At 53.0% G+C, this 17,634-nt stretch overlaps 1 protein-coding gene across 1 annotated transcript in view; it reads left to right on the top strand.

The window, feature by feature from the left end:
* NRXN2 (neurexin 2) overlaps positions 1–17,634 on the top strand; it is a gene marked incomplete in the record, with an annotated part of 299,307 nt that overhangs the window by 249,111 nt on the left and 32,562 nt on the right. Inside the window, 2 exon segments of the mRNA XM_034774999.1 lie at positions 3,383–3,554; positions 9,829–9,918. Of these exon segments, the coding sequence (XP_034630890.1) occupies positions 3,383–3,554; positions 9,829–9,918 (262 nt within the window).

The raw sequence follows: 17,634 nt of genomic DNA, 5'->3' as shown, positions 1-17,634 counted from the left end.
CCCGTGTAATGCAGTAATTACATCCACAGCTCTAATAAGCAGCATGAGGCACCATAATAGCTGGGACGCAGCATCCCATCCTCCCATGTGCTGTTAAGCGCTGGTTAGCACTGGAACCCTTGAGCGCTGCACCAGCCCCCCGACTGCAAGGGCAGCAGAGGCTGCACATATGTATTTGGTGGCTCACAGCTTTCTGAGGGGGCCCAGGGCTGGGAGGCAGGCGTCTCTGCCAGGACTGCATCCAAGGTGTGACAGGACAGAGGGATCCAAATTTCAGAACCACATGGGCCAAGAAATTAGCATTTGGCAGGAGAGAAAAAATAATCCCACACCAGACTGGGTTAAAACCATCTGGGATCCAACATGGTAGGATGGGTCCATGCTAAGCTCCTGCAGGAAATTAGTGGCAGAGCTGGGCATAGAACCCAGGAGTCCTGACTCCCAGCCCCCCGTCTCTAGCCACTAGGCACCACTCCATCCCCAGAGCTGGGATAGAATGTCTTGGGGCTGGGGCTCACTGGCACAGATGCACATTTTGCGGTGGCTAGTCAGGGATTCATTCAGTCTGAGCCCTTCCCACCTAGCCTCTGGTGCTCTGGGCCAGTGAGCAGTCCCTGCCTGGCATGCTAGCTGTGTGCCCCAGCTGGTGTCAAGGGCGGGGCCCAACATCCCATCCTGTTTGAATCCGGGACATTATGTGCCCAGGGATCTCGATCACTTATTTCAAGATCTTTATTTCCCCATGGCAGGTCCAGTCCAGAGGGAACAGCTGGCTGTGACTGACTGACTACTGAAAACACACAATGTCCGCACACAGAGATAACTGAAATATATACACACAGTCCCAGACAAACACGCACACTCCCAGAGATAACAGAAATACACACCGTCCCAGACACACTTGCACGCAGAGATAGAAAAGCACAGTCACAGACAGGCACAGACAAGCACACACCCCAAGAGATGATCAGACACACACTCCCAGACAAACACCAACAGATGATAGCACAGAGAAACATACGCATACACGTGACCAGAGTGGGAGAGCCAGACCCCCCCACCCCATACCCTAAGGCTGAGGTGCTGGGTGGAAGCCAGTGGCTCCCAGCCCATGCGCAGTGCCGTGCCTGGCTCTGGGGCTGGATCCATTCCCACTCTGCTGCAGACGGGCCTTCATCGTTAGTGTATTGACGACGCAAACGAGCTTAGGGCTGAAATTTCAATCGATGGCTCCCGGAACTGGATTAAAGGGGCTTTGATTACTCTGCAGCCCAAGTGAATTAGCCAGAGAGGGGCAGACGCCATCAGGGTATTAAAGAATCAGGGCTCGGGAGAAAAACAGGACTCCTGGGTTCTATCCCCAGCTCTAGGAAGGGAGGGGCGTCTAGTGGTTAGAGCAGAAGGGCTGGATGTCACGTTCTATGCCCGTCTTGGGGAGGACTTTCTCCTCTCACTTTAGCCTGGCGTAAGGGAGCGAGGACTCTGGTCCCAGGTCTGAGCCACGGGGGTGATTGTGTCTGGCACAGGCTGCTGGGAATGGACCTCCCAAGCAGCTGGCTAACAAATCCCATTCCTCCCAGCAAGACTTGGAGTCACAGCAGACGCTTCCCCAAGGCTGTCCTCATGCAGCCATCTCTGGGCTGCCTCGCTAAGCAAGGACAGACCCACTCAGGGCTTGGAGGGGAGACCTTGAAGGAAGCAGCCATGGGGGAGGGGGGATGGTGTGGGCTCAGCCAGGGTTGCTCTCCCCTCAGACTCACACTACAGGGCACTGTAGTGCAGGGAGGTGGCGCTCTCCCCACACAGTCATTGCTAACCCCAGGGCTGCACTAGGGGGCACTGTGCTGCCAGGAGTGGGCCAGGAATTCAGTAGGGGGCATGGTGCTGCAGGGAGCAGGGCAGACCCTCAGTAATGGAGGCTGTGCTGCAAGGAGTGGGGCTGTAGGGGGCACTGTGCTCGAGGAGTGAGGTAGGGCTCAATAGGGGGGAACCGTGCTGTATGGAGCTGCTGGAGATCATTAACAGGTGCTGTGCTGCAGAGAGTGGGAGCTTGAGGGGCACTGTGGAGCTGGAACATAAGAACATAAAAACAGGCATACTGGGTCAGACTGAAAGACCATCTAGCCCAGTATCCTGTCTTCCAACAGTGGCCAATGCCAGGTGCCCCAGAGGGAATGAACAGAACAGGTAATCATCCAGTGATCCATCCCTTGTCACTCAGTCCCAGCTTCTGGCAAACAGAGACTTGGGACACCATCCCTGTCCATCCTGGCTAATAGCCATTGATAGACCTATCCTCCAGGAATTCATCTAGTTCTTTTTTGAACCCTGTTATAGTTTTGGCCTTCACAACATCCTCTGGCAAAGAGTTCCACAAACTGACTGTGCTTTGTGTGAAGAAATACTTCCTTTTGTTTGTTTTAAACCTGCTGCTTATTAATTTCATTTGGTGGCCCCTAGTTCTTGTGTTATGAGAAGGAGTAAATAATATTTCCCTATTCACTTTCTGCACACCAGTCATGATTTTAGAGATCTCAACTATATCCCCCCCTTAGTCGTCTCTTTTCCAAGCTGAAAACTCCCAGTCTTATTAATCTGTCTCTGGAGATGGCAGCCATTCCATACCCCTTTTCTGAATCTTCTCTGAAGCGGCGCTGTGCTGCAGGGAGTGAGGTGGAGGATTAGAGGGGCACTGTGGGGTGGGGAGCTGGAGAGGTGCTGTGGAGCTGGAGGGGCGCTGTGCTGCTGGGAGTGGGCCAGGGGGCTGGAGGGACAATGTGCTGCTGGGAGTGGGCTGGGAGGCTGGTGGGACACTGTGCTGCTGGGAGTGGGATGCAGTTTAATAGGGAGCGCTGTCATGGTGGTGGTCCATCTTTCCAATGAAATACCAAGCCAAGCTCTTTCAAACTTGTGCTCAGGGAAGGTACCTTGGTCCTGCCCCCAGGCCAGGGGACCTTAATTCTGGTCCCTGGCCAAATTCCCACTCACATGATTCCATTTGGCCTCCCCACAATCAGCCAGGAGATTCTCCCTTACTTCTGTCTCAAACTCTGCAGAATCGCTGTGTGACGTTTGAACAGCCCTGGTGCCTCAGCCCAGACGCAGCTGCTTCTCAGCCCTGGGTGGGTCTCCTTCTGGCCTTGAAAAGCCATGCCTGAGAAATGATACGGGGTGCCATGTGGGAGGGAGAATCATTGCAGGGGGCGGGGGAGAGGGGGTAATGCCTGCCTGCTCAAAGCACTAGATCTCACCCCTGCTCCTGGAGCTTGGATAGAACCCAGGAGTCCTGACTCCCTTCCAAGAACTGAGGATAGAACCCAGGAGTCCTGGCTCTCAGCTCCCACCCTCACCCCCTTCTCTGATGTCTCTCCTCCCCCTCTAGGACCAAGGCACAATCGGGGTCATCTTCAACGTGGGCACGGATGACATCACCATCGAGGAGACCAATGCCATGGTGAACGACGGCAAGTACCACGTGGTGCGCTTCACCAGGAGCGGGGGCAATGCCACGCTGCAGGTGGACAACTGGCCCGTCAACGAGCGCTACCCAGCAGGTAAGGCTGGGAGCCGGCCCTGCCGCCCACCCCGCCCCAATGCCCAGCCTGTGTGCCCTGTCAGCGGTGGAGGTCGCAACCAGCCCCCATCCCTGCCCGGCCCTGCAAAGGATTCTGGGTAACACTGCCACCCATCGGAATCAGCCCTGATCTGTGCCCATCCTCCCTGCAAAGGATCCTGGGTAAAGTCACCACCCACCTTGGAACTAGAGAGAGACTCTTGGGCATTATAGGGCATCCAGCGTTCAGTGGTGGGAGAAGGCAGGTACACCAGGGAAGTCGTTTCCTAGCAGGGGCAGACTGAGGGGGACAGTCTGTAGCTGGGGGGGGGGGGGGGAGCTCGGGGGGGGGGCGGGGGGGGGGGGGGTTCCGGGGGGGTGGGGGGGCTGAGGTGCCAGTGGGTTGGAGATTTCTAGTGAGGGAGAGGATCAGAGGTGCCTGGGGGGAAATCTGAGGTGCTTGTAGGGGAGCAGGAGGCAGTTCCTCACTGGGAACAGGTATAAGGTCCTATTGTGGGGGAGGCAGTAGATCTGAAATTCCCTTTCTCAAGGCCCTGGAGGCAGTGGCCCTGCTTCCTGCCCTGGGAGAATTCCCCCCAGCCCTTAGCAGTATAGGCCCTAAGACACACACACTCTGGGCTCTGCCCTCTGGTTCTGCTCCAGCAGTTGCAGAGTTGGGGAGTCAGAGGAAGTTACAGGGAAAGATCAGGGGTTACAAGTTGGTTCCGGCCTCCACTGAGCTCCTTCAGCCCCTGAAAATGTCAGGGGGATGGGGAGATGATGCCACATTTGTATTTGAAACCCCCATGGCTTTTCTGTGTCCTGAGTGGGCAGATTCCTGCCACCCCCCATCATCTCTGGCTGCATCACACACAAACTGGCACCTCAAGAGCCAGCCACGCAAGCTTAACAGGGATCAGGCTCCTGGGAAGGAGCAGGGGATTTGCTCCCCTCGCACCTGGACTGCCAAAATGCCAATTGTTCCCTGTGTCAGCTGGCATCCCTGCCTGGCGCAGAGAATCTGAGCTAGTTCCCAAGGACAGAGTGTCATGAGTGGTCCTGGCCACCACCGCCCACAAATCCATTCAGGGCTGGAGATGAATGTACACACACACCCATGCTCTCTCGCACATGCACACACATGTGAGCACGGACACACACACACAAAGCCAGAAATGTGAATGCAAATCTGCACAACCACACACAGGTATGCAAAGACACACACATGCAAATGCACCCAAGCATGCACATAAGTTCGTGCACAAACACAGGCATGCAAAGACAGATGTACACAGACACTACAGGTCTCCAAACACACACACGTGTACACGTAGGCAGTTGCCCAGAGCCATCCCCACAACACACAGCAGCAGAGAACTGCACGTGGAATAGGCCCCAGCACTGGGACAGATGCCTCACGCACACTGACACTCGTCATACTCATTTGTGCACATAGGTATCTCCCACAACTACACACTGGCGTGCGCTCCTTCTGCCTAACAGAGCGGGGATGCCACCCTGGACTAGCCACTCCCCAACGCTCATCGGGCCATCTTTGGCAGGCAGAATTGTGGGTAATCATAAGGAGCGTGGCGTGGGTAATCATCAGGGGCATGTCATGCACATGCTGGATTGTCCCTGACACACTAGCAGTTTCTAGCAGCAGGAGGCCGGCAGTGATATGCAGTGAGACACGCCCCGCCTGCCACGATCATGCCCCCTTCCCTGGTCTCCCTGCCCACCTCACCCCAGGCTGCCTCTTCCCAGCCAGTCCTATGTCAAGCCCCTCCCAGGAGAGCAGCCAGATAGCACACACACCGGCAACTTGCACATTCAGGCACACCCCTGCACACTGGTGTCTTCCACACTTATGTGCGCACCTGGAGACACCTTGCACACTCCCCTCACACGCTGTGCACACTCCATACATGCACTCATAAGATTCCATCCCACACAACTGTTCAATCTCCTTCCCCATCTCAGTGTGCTCTCTCGCTGTCCTTCCATCGATCCCCCTCCACAGTCCTGCATCCATCCCCGTGCACACCATCTTCTCCCCCACGTACCCCTCCATCCATCCCCATCCACACCATCTTCTCCTCCATCCATCTCCTTCCACACCCTTCCACCATCTCCATTCACACCATCTTCTCCCCCACGTACCCCTCCATCCATCCATCCCCATCCACACCATCTTCTCTCCCACGTACCCCTCCATCCNCACCTTCTTCTCCCCCACGTACCCCTCCATACATCCCCCTTCACTGCCCTCCATCCATCCACACCATCTTCTCCTCCATCCATCTCCTTCCACGCCCCTCCATCTGTCCCCATCCGCCCATCTTCTCTCCCACGTACCCCTCCATCCATTCCCATCCGCACCCCTCCATCCATTCCCATTCGCACCCCTCCATCCATCTGCACCATCTTCTCCCCCAAGTACACCTCCATCCATCCCTGTCCGCAGCCCTGCGTCCATCCCCATCCGCACCATCTTCTCCCCCAAGTAGTCCTCCATCCATCCCCTTCCGCAGAACCTCCCCCAATCCCCATCCCCTACTCTCCATCCATCCCCATCCATATTGTCTTCTGCATCCATCCCCATCTGCACCCCTCCATCCATCTCCATTGGCATCATCTTCTCTCCCACGTCCCCCACAGTCCATCCCCATCCACTATCCTCCATCCATCGCTATCCGCAGCCCTCCATCCATTGCCATCCCTGCATCCATCCCCATCCACTGCCCTCCATCCATCCCCATCTGCACCATCTTCTCCCCCACGTATTTCTCCATCCATCCCCATCCACTGCCCTCCATCCATCCCCATCATCTTCTCCCCACACACATGCCTCCATCCTGCCGTCCATCTCCATTTGCCCTCTCCATTCATCCATTCATCCCCATCAGCAGCTCTCCCTCCATCGCCATCCACACCATCTTCTCCCCCACGTACCCCTCCATCCATCCCCCATTCACACCGTCTTCTCCTCCACCCATCCCCATCCACACACCTCCATCCGTCCCCATCCACATTGTCTTCTCCCCCATGTACCCCTCCATCCATTCCCATCCACACCCCTCCATCCATCCTTACATGGCACCCATCATCGAAGCATCTGGGTATCTCTTCCTGTTAATGCCTTCTCTTCCCTCCCTCCCTCACCCCACCGCCCGCCCAAGCCACCAGTCACGGACTGTCTGTAGCCCCAAGGCCTCTTTGGGGGAAATGTCAATGGACACCAAAATATCAGAGCCGGTTTTTCTGCCTGGCTGTGCTGTGCCATGCCACTCAGCTGGGTGCCCTGCGGTGGGAGAAGGCTGGGGGGGAGGGGGCTGGGGTGGTTTCAGAGCCCCTGGACCTATGTGGCCCATACAGAAGCTGGCACTGTGTGTGTGTGTGTGATGTAATGACCCTGAACTGCTAACTAGAGAATAGCCCAGAGAATGGTAAAGGCTGTTGGGGGTTGGGTTCAGGAATCCGGGCTCCCCCCACTCCCAGCACCTGGAACTCAACAGCATTGCAATACACACATGTATAGTTTGTATGTACACCAACACCCACATGATTACACCAGCCCCAGGCATGTCTTGATATGTAGAGAGTGATGCACACATATGTAGTTTGTATGTACACAGGCATGTCCTGATATGTAGAGAGTGATGCACACATATGTAGTTTGTATGTACACAGGCATGACCTGATATATAGACAGGACATGTGATGCACATACCTGCAATTCCCATGTACACCAGCACTCTCCCGTTTAGCAAGCCCACATGCATGTGGCTCCAATGGCAATCCCCCCAGCCTGCCGGAGTGCTGGCTGCTGATTAGCGACCCAGGTCACTTCCCAGGGATGGTGTGGTTTTAATTAAAGATGTTAATCGCCTCGTTAATACAGGCGCTAATGAGAGCATAAAAAGTCCCTGATCGCTCCTAATTAGGGGGCCAAATGGCATCCTGAATAGAGAGGTGAAGGTGGGGAGACCTCAGAGGAGAGAGCTCACAGGAGGAGTTTCTGCATCCCTTCCCCTCGCAGAGAGGAACCCAGGTTCTCCAACCACTAGACTCCATCCCTCTCCCGGAGCTGGGGAGAGAACCCAGGAGTCCTGGCTCCCACGATTCCTACAGGCTCCCCACTTTAGCACCTCCCACACATCCTCCAGTGTTTAACAGCCTGTTCCTTCCTCCCCACTCTGACACGTCACCCAGTACAGCCAGTGCACAACAGGAGCCTAGCAGGGCTGCTCCACCCAACCTAACCCCACCCCACCCCCAGCAGCTTCTTCATTACTAAAGGGTTGTTACCTCTATGCACGGGCATGGCGGGGGGTTGTCACTGTGACCACCATGTCTCTGCCAGATAATTAGCTGTCCAGCCAGTGCTGCCTCTCCTCCTTCCCCAAACACAGAGGAACAGCCCGAGCATCTCTGCCATTTCACTCACACCAGGAAAGGTGCCTTTGGGGGTATGGTGCTGGGACTCAGGACACGTGGGTTCCACTCCACTACAGATCCCATGTGCGATCTTAAGCAAGTCAAACAAGACCAGATTTTCCAGAGAGCCCAGGACTCCTGGGTTCCATTCCAGCCTCCACCACAGACTCCCTGGGTGATCTGGGGCAAATCACTGAGGCCCTCACTTGTCATGCACAACTGGGGCTAATTTTCATTGCTGCTTCTGCTGTGGCAATTAATGGCCTGATTTCCCCCAGGGATCAGCTCCCAGCATGCCAACTTCTTTGGAGCTCTGGTGCCCGCTCAGTGCTGAGACCAGAGATCAAACCAGCTGCAGTCTCTATAGATTGAGCTAAAAACCCAAGGCTCCCTTGCTGGACTGTAACAGACTCACAGTCTCTGCAAATCAGGCACAGACCAGTGGCTTACCCTGCGCTCATTAGAAAATATGCCCCATAATTGCTCTGTGCCTCAGTTTCCCCACCTGTACAATTATTTTATTTCATCCCAGTAGTACCTAAAGACCCCGACTGAGATTGGGGCCCCCATTGCGCCAGGTGCTGCACAGACCCAGACTGAGATCAGGGCCTCGTTGCACCAGGCACTGCATAGAGCCAGACTGAGATCAGGGCCCCATTGTGCCGGGCAGTGCAGAGAGCCCATCCATTTAATCAGGCACTGCACAGACCCTGACTGAGATCAGACCCTGACCATCACCTCAGATTCTCTCTTGCAAAGGCACTTCCTCCTGCCAGCCAAGCCAACAGGGAATCACAATCAGCAGCAACGGGCAAGTGCGTTACCCACAGCTGAGCTCTCCTGTCCCTTGGCCTCATCTATGGTAGTAACACAGCAGCTTCCTTTACTCCGAACCTGTAGTTTGTGTGTGATGCCAGTTCCAGAGCCCAGTCACCCTGGGAATTCGCTAACCAGCTCATTTGTAAAGCATAGAGGACGAGACACGAGGAGCATTTCTATTCCAGTCAAAGGCTTGGCTGAGGTCAGGGGCCCCGTTATTCTGGGTGCGGTACGAACACTGAGCTTCCCCTCTGGTAGCACCTAACAGGCATTTGGGATAGAGGGCCTAACTGCGCTGGGTGCAGCTGCTGCACAAACACCCTTCCTGCTAATGCAGGCCTGAGAGAGATCCCCTCTCTTCTTCACTGAAATAAACAGGAAGGCTTGCCCAGCTTCTAGTGCCTTTTGGGAACATTCTTGGATTTTGCCAGCCGGGTTTTCAGAGACAAATGTGAAATGGGATGGGGGCGGGGGGGTGAATGTGACCTTGTTTGTGTGCTTTTTGCAGCGGGGGGAGGGCGTGGGGTAATCGGGCAGAGAAGCTTGGCAAAGGAAGCTAGAAAGGGAAACTGGTGCACAGGAAACGTGTCTTTTCTCCGAGGTGGCAACAGGCCGTGTGTCACTGTGTTTTCGGGATTTGATCTGATTTGGTAGGGACTAAAGGTTGATAAAAGTCAGTTTTAAACCCCAAACTGCACCGGAGCTTTCTCCTCCTAAATGCTGCATAAATCCGTTTAACATCCAGCCGCGCACCTAACACCTAAACTCTACTAAACTGTGTAAATAGCTCTCTGTGCTACCTAAATCGACTAAACCATCAACCAAACCCCCCCCCAGCCAGTTAATTTTGATCCAACGCTTAACCACTATTTGACCTCTCTAAACATGCTAACCTCTGACCTTTGACCTTCCAGATGGTGTTATATGTCTCTCTCTCTCTCTCTCTCTTATTTGATTTTATCTTTATTTTTTTTCCTTTTAACCGTCTGCAAATCTCTTCTCTAAACTCTTTAAAGGGAACAGTGATAATGAGCGGCTGGCGATTGCTAGGCAGAGAATTCCGTATCGGCTCGGTCGAGTAGTAGATGAGTGGCTACTCGACAAAGGTAATTAACGATAATTAATTGCGGTTAATTAATAAAAAAGATTTAAAGGTGCAGAGCTCTCCCGCTGCCATCCCAACCCTCTCCTCCACCTCCTCTTTAAAAAGCATCTTGTCCTAGGAGCTTAGTTAAAAATTGGTGGTGGGATTTGGATGGTAAAAGAGGGTGGATGCATGATTTCATTGGTCACCGAGAACTTGATATGGCTCGGTTGGTTATGACAGATGCAGCCTATCCTTTCCCCAGCTCTAGGTATCTTGCGTTTGGGTTACAGATTTATGTAACATTATTAGTTTTCTATAGATGAAGGGAGACTGGGGTTAGCCTGATTCACAGCTCCAGCAGGGGGTCAGCAGAACTAGCCTGTGGGACTCACTGCTCGTGGAGGAGGTCAGTGGGGTTAACCTGTGGGACTCACTGCTCCTGGAGGAGGTCGGTGGGGTTAACCTGTGGGATTCATGATTCCTGCAGGGGGTCAGCAGAGTTAGCCTGTGGGACTCGCTGCTCCTGGAGGAGGTCAGTGGGGTTAGCCTGTGGGACCAGGGCCGGATCCAGGCACCAGACGAGAAAGCACGTGCCTGGGGCGGCACATTGTAAGGGGTGGCATTCCGGCCAATCTTGGGGCGGCACATTCCGGCCGCCCTGCCATGGGTTTTTTTTGCTTTGGCAGCCCGGTCCGCAGCTCTGGAGCCCTCGGCCGGCTCCCCGCGCTCCGCCAGTCCCAGCCCAGCCCTGCAGGGGCATGGACCCCAGCCCAGGGAATCAGGAACTAGCAATCCCCGACGCTCACGGTGCCACCAGGCTCCCAGGGACATGCCACTCCCCGCTGCCTGCACCGGCCTCTGCCTCCCGTGCCGCTCTGAGACCGGCCCAGCCAAGCTGTCTTTAAAGGAGCGGCTGAGGCAGCACCTCCTGCAGCCCCCGGGGGCTTCGCCTGCCCTCTGGGAGAGGCACCCCAAGGCCGGAGGGGGGAGCCCCTCTCACCCAGCTGCGAGGCATCGCCCTTCACCCCCCTGCGAGCCGCCTTGACCACCTTCCACATGATCCCTGCAGCTGACGGTTTTTTTTTTTTGCTTCGGCAGTCCGCCCCTCCCCCCCCCTTTTTTTTTTGCTTGGGGTGGCAAAAAAGCTAGAGCCCTGTGTGGGACTCACCGCTCCCACTGAGGAGGTTGGTGGGGTTAGCCTGTGGGACTCTCCACTCCTGGAGGAGGTTGGTGGGGTTAGCCTGTGGGACTCACGATTCCTGCAGAGGGTCAGCAGAGTTAGCTTGTGGGACTCACCGCTCCTGGAGGAGGTTGGTGGGGTTAGCCTGTGGGACTCTCCACTCCTGGAGGAGGTGAGTGAGATTAGCCTGTGGGACTCACGATTCCTGCAGGGGGTCAGCGAGTTAGCCTGTGGGACTCGCCGCTCCTGGAGGAGGTTGGTGGGGTTAGCCTGTGGGACTCGCCGCTCCTGGAGGAGGTTGGTGGGGTTAGCCTGTGGGACTCGCCGCTCCTGGAGGAGGTTGGTGGGGTTAGCCTGTGGGACTCGCCGCTCCTGGAGGAGGTTGGTGGGGTTAGCCTGTGGGACTCGCCGCTCCTGGAGGAGGTTGGTGGGGTTAGCCTGTGGGACTCGCCGCTCCTGGAGGAGGTTGGTGGGGTTAGCCTGTGGGACTCGCCGCTCCTGGAGGAGGTTGGTGGGGTTAGCCTGTGGGACTCGCCGCTCCTGGAGGAGGTTGGTGGGGTTAGCCTGTGGGACTCGCCGCTCCTGGAGGAGGTTGGTGGGGTTAGCCTGTGGGACTCGCCGCTCCTGGAGGAGGTTGGTGGGGTTAGCCTGTGGGACTCGCCGCTCCTGGAGGAGGTTGGTGGGGTTAGCCTGTGGGACTCGCCGCTCCTGGAGGAGGTTGGTGGGGTTAGCCTGTGGGACTCATTGATACAGATTATTTTAAGCAAACATAACTCTTCAGGATTCCAGGCAGTTGTGAGTTGCAGAAGAATAAATACTGCAGATCAGCAAACAGATGGAGCCTGACTCAGAGAGGGTTTGCTATTTCTCCCACAGAATGGTGGGGGTGCAATACGGGGAGGTTCTCAAACCTACAATGCAGGGGTCGAGAATGACAGATATTAGTGAGAGTTATTTTTCATTGGCTCCTGGAGAACTTGACTGAGATCAGGGCCCCATTGTGCCGGGTGCTCCAGGACACATGCTCCCTCTCCCAAAGACTTACAGTCTAAGTAGGCTAATGGGAATCAGAGGCTCAGAGACTTGCCCACAGTCAGCGACAGAGCCAGAGCCAGGAATAGAACCCAGAAGTCCAAGGTCCCACTCTTGTGCCCTACCCACTGGACTACGCCATCTGTCTTGGCTAGAGAGACAGTGAAGGGCATTTTGCTGTTGACTTTAATGGAGCAACAGAAGATACAGCATTTCATCCTGTATCTTCAAACAGCCAGAATCCCTTTCTAGAACTCTGGGAATTTTTTCCACCAGCTTTGTAACTGACTCGACTTTTCATAGCACAGGGTCACACCCTGTTCTCTCTCCGGGCTGAGCTCTGTACCTTTAATGCTTAAACTCAGTTGGGGAAAAAGCAAAACAAAAAAAGTAATTTTAAATCTTCTTTTAACCAGCTAATAATATGCTTTTAACACAAACCGAACGCTAAACCAGTCTTGTAATGTATTTTAAACCGATAAATTCAAAATGTCTTTTAATAACCAATTCTTAGCACGTTTTTCTAACTGGGATAAGCATCTAAATGTATCTTTTAATGTCTGTAACTTGATTGTTTAAACAACCAACAACAACAACAAAAATCAGTTAAAGGGACTTTAACAAGTTAATTTATTTAAAACAAAAACAGAGATTTATAGATCTATATTTATATACACCTGGATGAACCAAAAAAAATAGCAAAACAAGATTTAACCCTTTGAGTAGTATGGGCTTTTATGTGTTGATTTTCCACTTTGGATGCTAAATTTCTTACCTTCATCTGGATTATATTCGGAATTTTAAACTGATTTTAAAAAGTCTCTCTCTTACCTTGTCCTGTGTCCCTGCCACACACCTACACAGACACTCGCAACACATTAAAATGAGATGAACACCCCACCTCAAGAAATCTGAGTCTGGAAGAACTTATCAGGTTTTAAACTCTGACCCTCAGCTGATGTAAATGGATCTATGGTAGTTTACACCAGCTGAGGTACCAGTCCAAGTGGAATGGAAACTTCTGCCAATTCGAGTTGCTTTGTGAGCAAAATTCCCCCTGGTGCAGAAATCCAGCATAAGACTTCTGCTCCACTCAATTGGATTTAAGTGATGCATAAGCAAGGGTGAATTTCACCCTTTAGGACTAAACCACACTTTTTTTTTTATTATTATTTTAAAAGCCTTTGGGATGGGTTGTTTTTAAAAAGAAATCAGGCAAGAGGGGGTTCATCAGATCTGTGCTTAAATGGACACTGTAGTGTCTAAAGAAAAGATTAAATCTCCCACTTCTGCAGAACATTCTTAACTCTTGCCGGGGGGAGGGGGGAGCTATATTTCTTATATCTGATTTCATCATTGATGCCCTACGGTTAACTTTTTTTTACTTGGCGCTTCAATCAATGAAAAGAGACTGGTCAGTTTCAAGCCTGGATCTCTAGTTAGTTTCACAATTGTTTTTAGTGACTTTCACCTTCAGGGCTAGCCCAAGGCTGCAACATTTGGGTTAGGAAAGAGCAACAGTCTCAGCTCACTGGGTTATCTTTTGTTATCTTGGGCCCAATTTTCCTCTCACTTACACCTGTGAAATGCCGTTGACTTCATTTGCAGTGATCAGGAATCCTGTGTCCAGTTCTGGTGCCCTCCTTTGACAAAAGATGATGGAAAAAGTGAAGAGGGTACAAAGAAGAGCAGCAAAAATTATATGTGGGCGGAGGAAAAAATGCTGGAGAGTGAGAGATTTTAAGAGCTCAATCTGTTTAGCTGATCCAAAAGAAGAGGAAGAGGTGACTTGGTTATGGTTAGTGGGAGAAAATCCTGGGTACTTTAACCTAGTGGAAAGAGGCAGAACCAATGGCTGGAAATTAAAGCCAGACACATTCCACTGAGAAACAAGACGCACATTTTGTCCAGGGTGGGCAATTAACCATTGGAACAAACAGGCTGCCTCTCTGGAAGATGCTTTAGTCAAACCCAAGTGATTGGGATCTTCGCAGGGTTAGCTTGGCGACATTCTCAGCCTGTGTTAGACAAGGCAGCAGAGATGATCTAATGGTCCCTTCTGGCCTTGAAAGCCATCAATCTATGAAATATTTGTACTGCTGTAGCACCTAAGAGCCCCCAGTCATGGACCAGGATGCCACTGCACTAGGCAGTGTACAAACACACAGCCAAGAGACAGTTCCTGCCTCATAGAACTCCCAATCTGAGTCCACTGTTTTCAGTTCTTTTCAAAATCCGGCTGCTTATTGTGGTGCCAAAATGCAGTATTGCCAGCTCGGGGCGGGGTCAGAAATCATGAGATTGGCTTAGAAATCATCACTTTTTTAAAAGGAGAAATTTGGGATTCTTCTTTGTTTGCCTTCTGCATTTTGAGTCTCTAGGACTCACATTTTCCAGCTTTTTCCGCCCCCTGCAACAAGGCAGTGTGTCCTACTGGGCAGAGCACTGGACTGGGACTCAGGGTGTCTGGGTTCACCTCCCGGCTCTGCCACTGGCCTGCTGTGCCTCCGTTTACCCTTCTGTAAAATGGGGATAAGACCCTCCTTTGTAAAACGCTTTGAGATCTGTGGAGGAAAACTAGATAATTTTTAAAAAAAAGTTTTAACACTTCCTGTTTTAAGAGAACAGAAATTCTCACCTAATCCCATGATTCCTGGAGCTGGGGCTTTCAGGAAAAACACCGGATATGATAATATTCCGAGAGTTGTCACAGCTGAGATCTAATCTTCTTTTATACTAGTGTAAGCGAAAAACAAATTGAGCCCACTGTTTGCAGTGGAATCCTTCAAAAATAATAATTATCCCATAAATACTCCAGCAAGTGTGTTTTTTTTTGTTTTTTTTTTGTTTTTAGCTTGGGTTTATTTTTAACACCAACGTTGAGCGTTGCAAAGATGCCCGAGGGTGTCGAGACATCCAGATTCCCCTCTAAGCGAATGGGAATCAAGTGTCTCAATCATCTTGGCTGAAAACACCACAGCTGAGAGCTATGTCTCAGGAGGGGATCTAACCAACAGTGTCACTTTAGCCCTTTGATGACTGAGTATAAGAGATTTTGCTCTTGGGGGCGATGTGTGCTGGGGACTGGGTGAATTTGAAAAGGCCATCTCACAAACACAAGGTCCCCAAGGTTCGAAAGCTGCCACAGGAGTTCAGGTGCCTCCTGCATTTGCAGATGGTCCCTGCAGCAGGAGACTTTGTGGGCTCTTTAAGCACTGAACAGCCTTGTGATGGAAGCAGGTGGTAGCTTCCCAACCATCCTGGGGCTGGATTTCCAAGGGATCGGCACCCACAAATCAGAGCAGGATTCTTCCAAAGTTTAGATCTCCTTTAGATCTGAAATAAAGGAGTCTGATTTCTCCCCGCTCCCTCAATGGGCTTTGAGCTCTTTTGAAGAAGCCCCTTGAGTCAGGCTCCCACCATTCGAGACCTTGGCTGGCCCTCAGGGACCAGTGAAGGGTGGCTATGAAGGAGGTCATCACCTGCCATGCTGTCGCAGTGTCCTGCCAGGCCTACTTGTAAGACTTGGCACCAGTGCTCAAAGGGTTAAAGCTCTTAACGGGCTGCACTGGAGGGGCCAGGGATTTAAAGGTCAATCAGGTGGGGGCTGGCAATCACCTGGTGTCACTGCAAGTGAGGGTGGGTGTGAGGAAAAGGAGTTTGCCCTAGATTGGCACATCCCCACACACCCCCATCCATGCCCCCTCAGAACAACAGGGGCAGCAGCATCCTTCGGGGTTGGGCTCCAAATGTGGAAAATTTCCTCTGGATCAGGGCTGATCACCTGCTCCCTGGAGTTGCTCAGCCAAATGCCATTTCATCAACCAGCTTGTTGAGTGCCATTGTAAGCGACTTCGAGGGTATTTCTTTCCGGGAAAAGTTGGAAATTTTGGCTTTTTGGTCTCACAGGGGATGGCAAAAATAGTCAAAATCTCACATCGTTTTGCAGGATGGAAAATCCTGCTGTTTTTAAATATTGTCCTTTCGTTTCGGTGCTGGATCCTCCCGCAAAAAATCACTGAGCTCCTGAACTCTATGTCCCTTCCCAGCCAGCTGTTTGATCCTCTAACCTACCAGCCAACAGATGAGACATGAAGCCTGGAGCAGCTAAGCATCCCATTAACCAAGTGTCTTCTTGGGCTCCCACCCCGGCTGTGGCCTGGTGGAGAGCGCAGAACTGGTGCTCAGGATACCTGGATTCTATTCCTGGCTCTGCTGCTGGGCGACTTTGGGCAAGTCCACCTTTCCGTGCCTTGGTTTCCCCATCTGTGAAAATGTAACGCACTTCGAAAGCACTGCAGCGGAGCTTGGCATTCCTATGGAAGGAGAGCACACGCGGCCCTTGAGCGGGCCCTCACTCAGCCACATCAAAGCAGCAACCCTCTTCCTCCCGACACCCCATTTAGAACAACTTCAATGAACAATGCAGTGGGTTCTTGAGCACCAACTACTGGCACATTAACTAGCTGCATAAGTACAGGCATCTCTCAGGGCACTCTCATAACAAGGTCCCAAGCTGCTCACCCCTTGGGAAGAGCCCAGCCTATTATAACGAGTCAGACAACCCTCATTTGGAGAGGGGATGTGCCTCCTTCCCTACCAGCTCTTCCTCCTTCCTAGGGCAGCGCCGATCAGGCCAGCTCAGGTCAGAACTGACCCCAAACCTCATCCCCAAAAGCTCCAAACAGTCCAGACTTGAGATCTGCACGCTGTCCGCGCCCTTCTCCTCCTTGTTCAGCCCAAGGGCTCACAGGAGGCTGCTTCTGTGCAAATTCACTGCTGAACATCGAGGTGGGGAACAGAAGCCATCAACTTTGAGGGAGCTTCCCCTGCCAGGCAGAGGGGTGCTGGCAACTCCTGCTATGCATGCAACACCTGCAGTGGTGTTTTCTATCTCCAGCTGTCCAGCCCCACACACACCCTTCCTTCCTTCCATCCCCACACACACCCCCAGCCAGCCAGCCATCCCCGCACACCCCCTGCCTTCCATCCATCCCCACACATACCCTTCCTTCCTTCCATCCCCACACACCCCCTGCCTTCCATCCATCCCCTACACCCCCTGCCTTCCATCCCCGCACACCCCTATCCATCCATCTGTCCAAAACTCCCCCTTTCTTCCATCCCTGCACACCCCCTGCCTTCCATCCCCACAAACCCCCTGCCTTCCATCCATCCCCACAAACCTGCTTCCTTCCTTCCATCTGTCCTGCACACCCCCATCCATCCATCTGTCCTGCACACCCCCATCCATCTCTGTCCAACACCCCCCCTTCCTTCCTTCCATCCCCACATGCCCCCTTCCTTCCATCTGTCCAACACACCCTCTTCCTTCCATCTGTCCAATACTCCCCCTTCCTTCCTTCCATCCCCGCACACCCCCTCCATCCATCTCCCACACACCCTTTCTTTCTTCCATCCCACACCCCATTCATACCAACACACCCCCATCCATCAGTCCCCAGACACCCCCATCCATCCATCTCCCACACCCTCTTCCTTCCTTCCATCCCCACACACTCC

This window comes from Trachemys scripta, chromosome 7, assembly GCF_013100865.1.
Source record: "Trachemys scripta elegans isolate TJP31775 chromosome 7, CAS_Tse_1.0, whole genome shotgun sequence".
NCBI classification, from domain to species: Eukaryota; Metazoa; Chordata; order Testudines; family Emydidae; genus Trachemys; species Trachemys scripta.
This window is presented reverse-complemented; position numbering and strand designations above follow the sequence as displayed.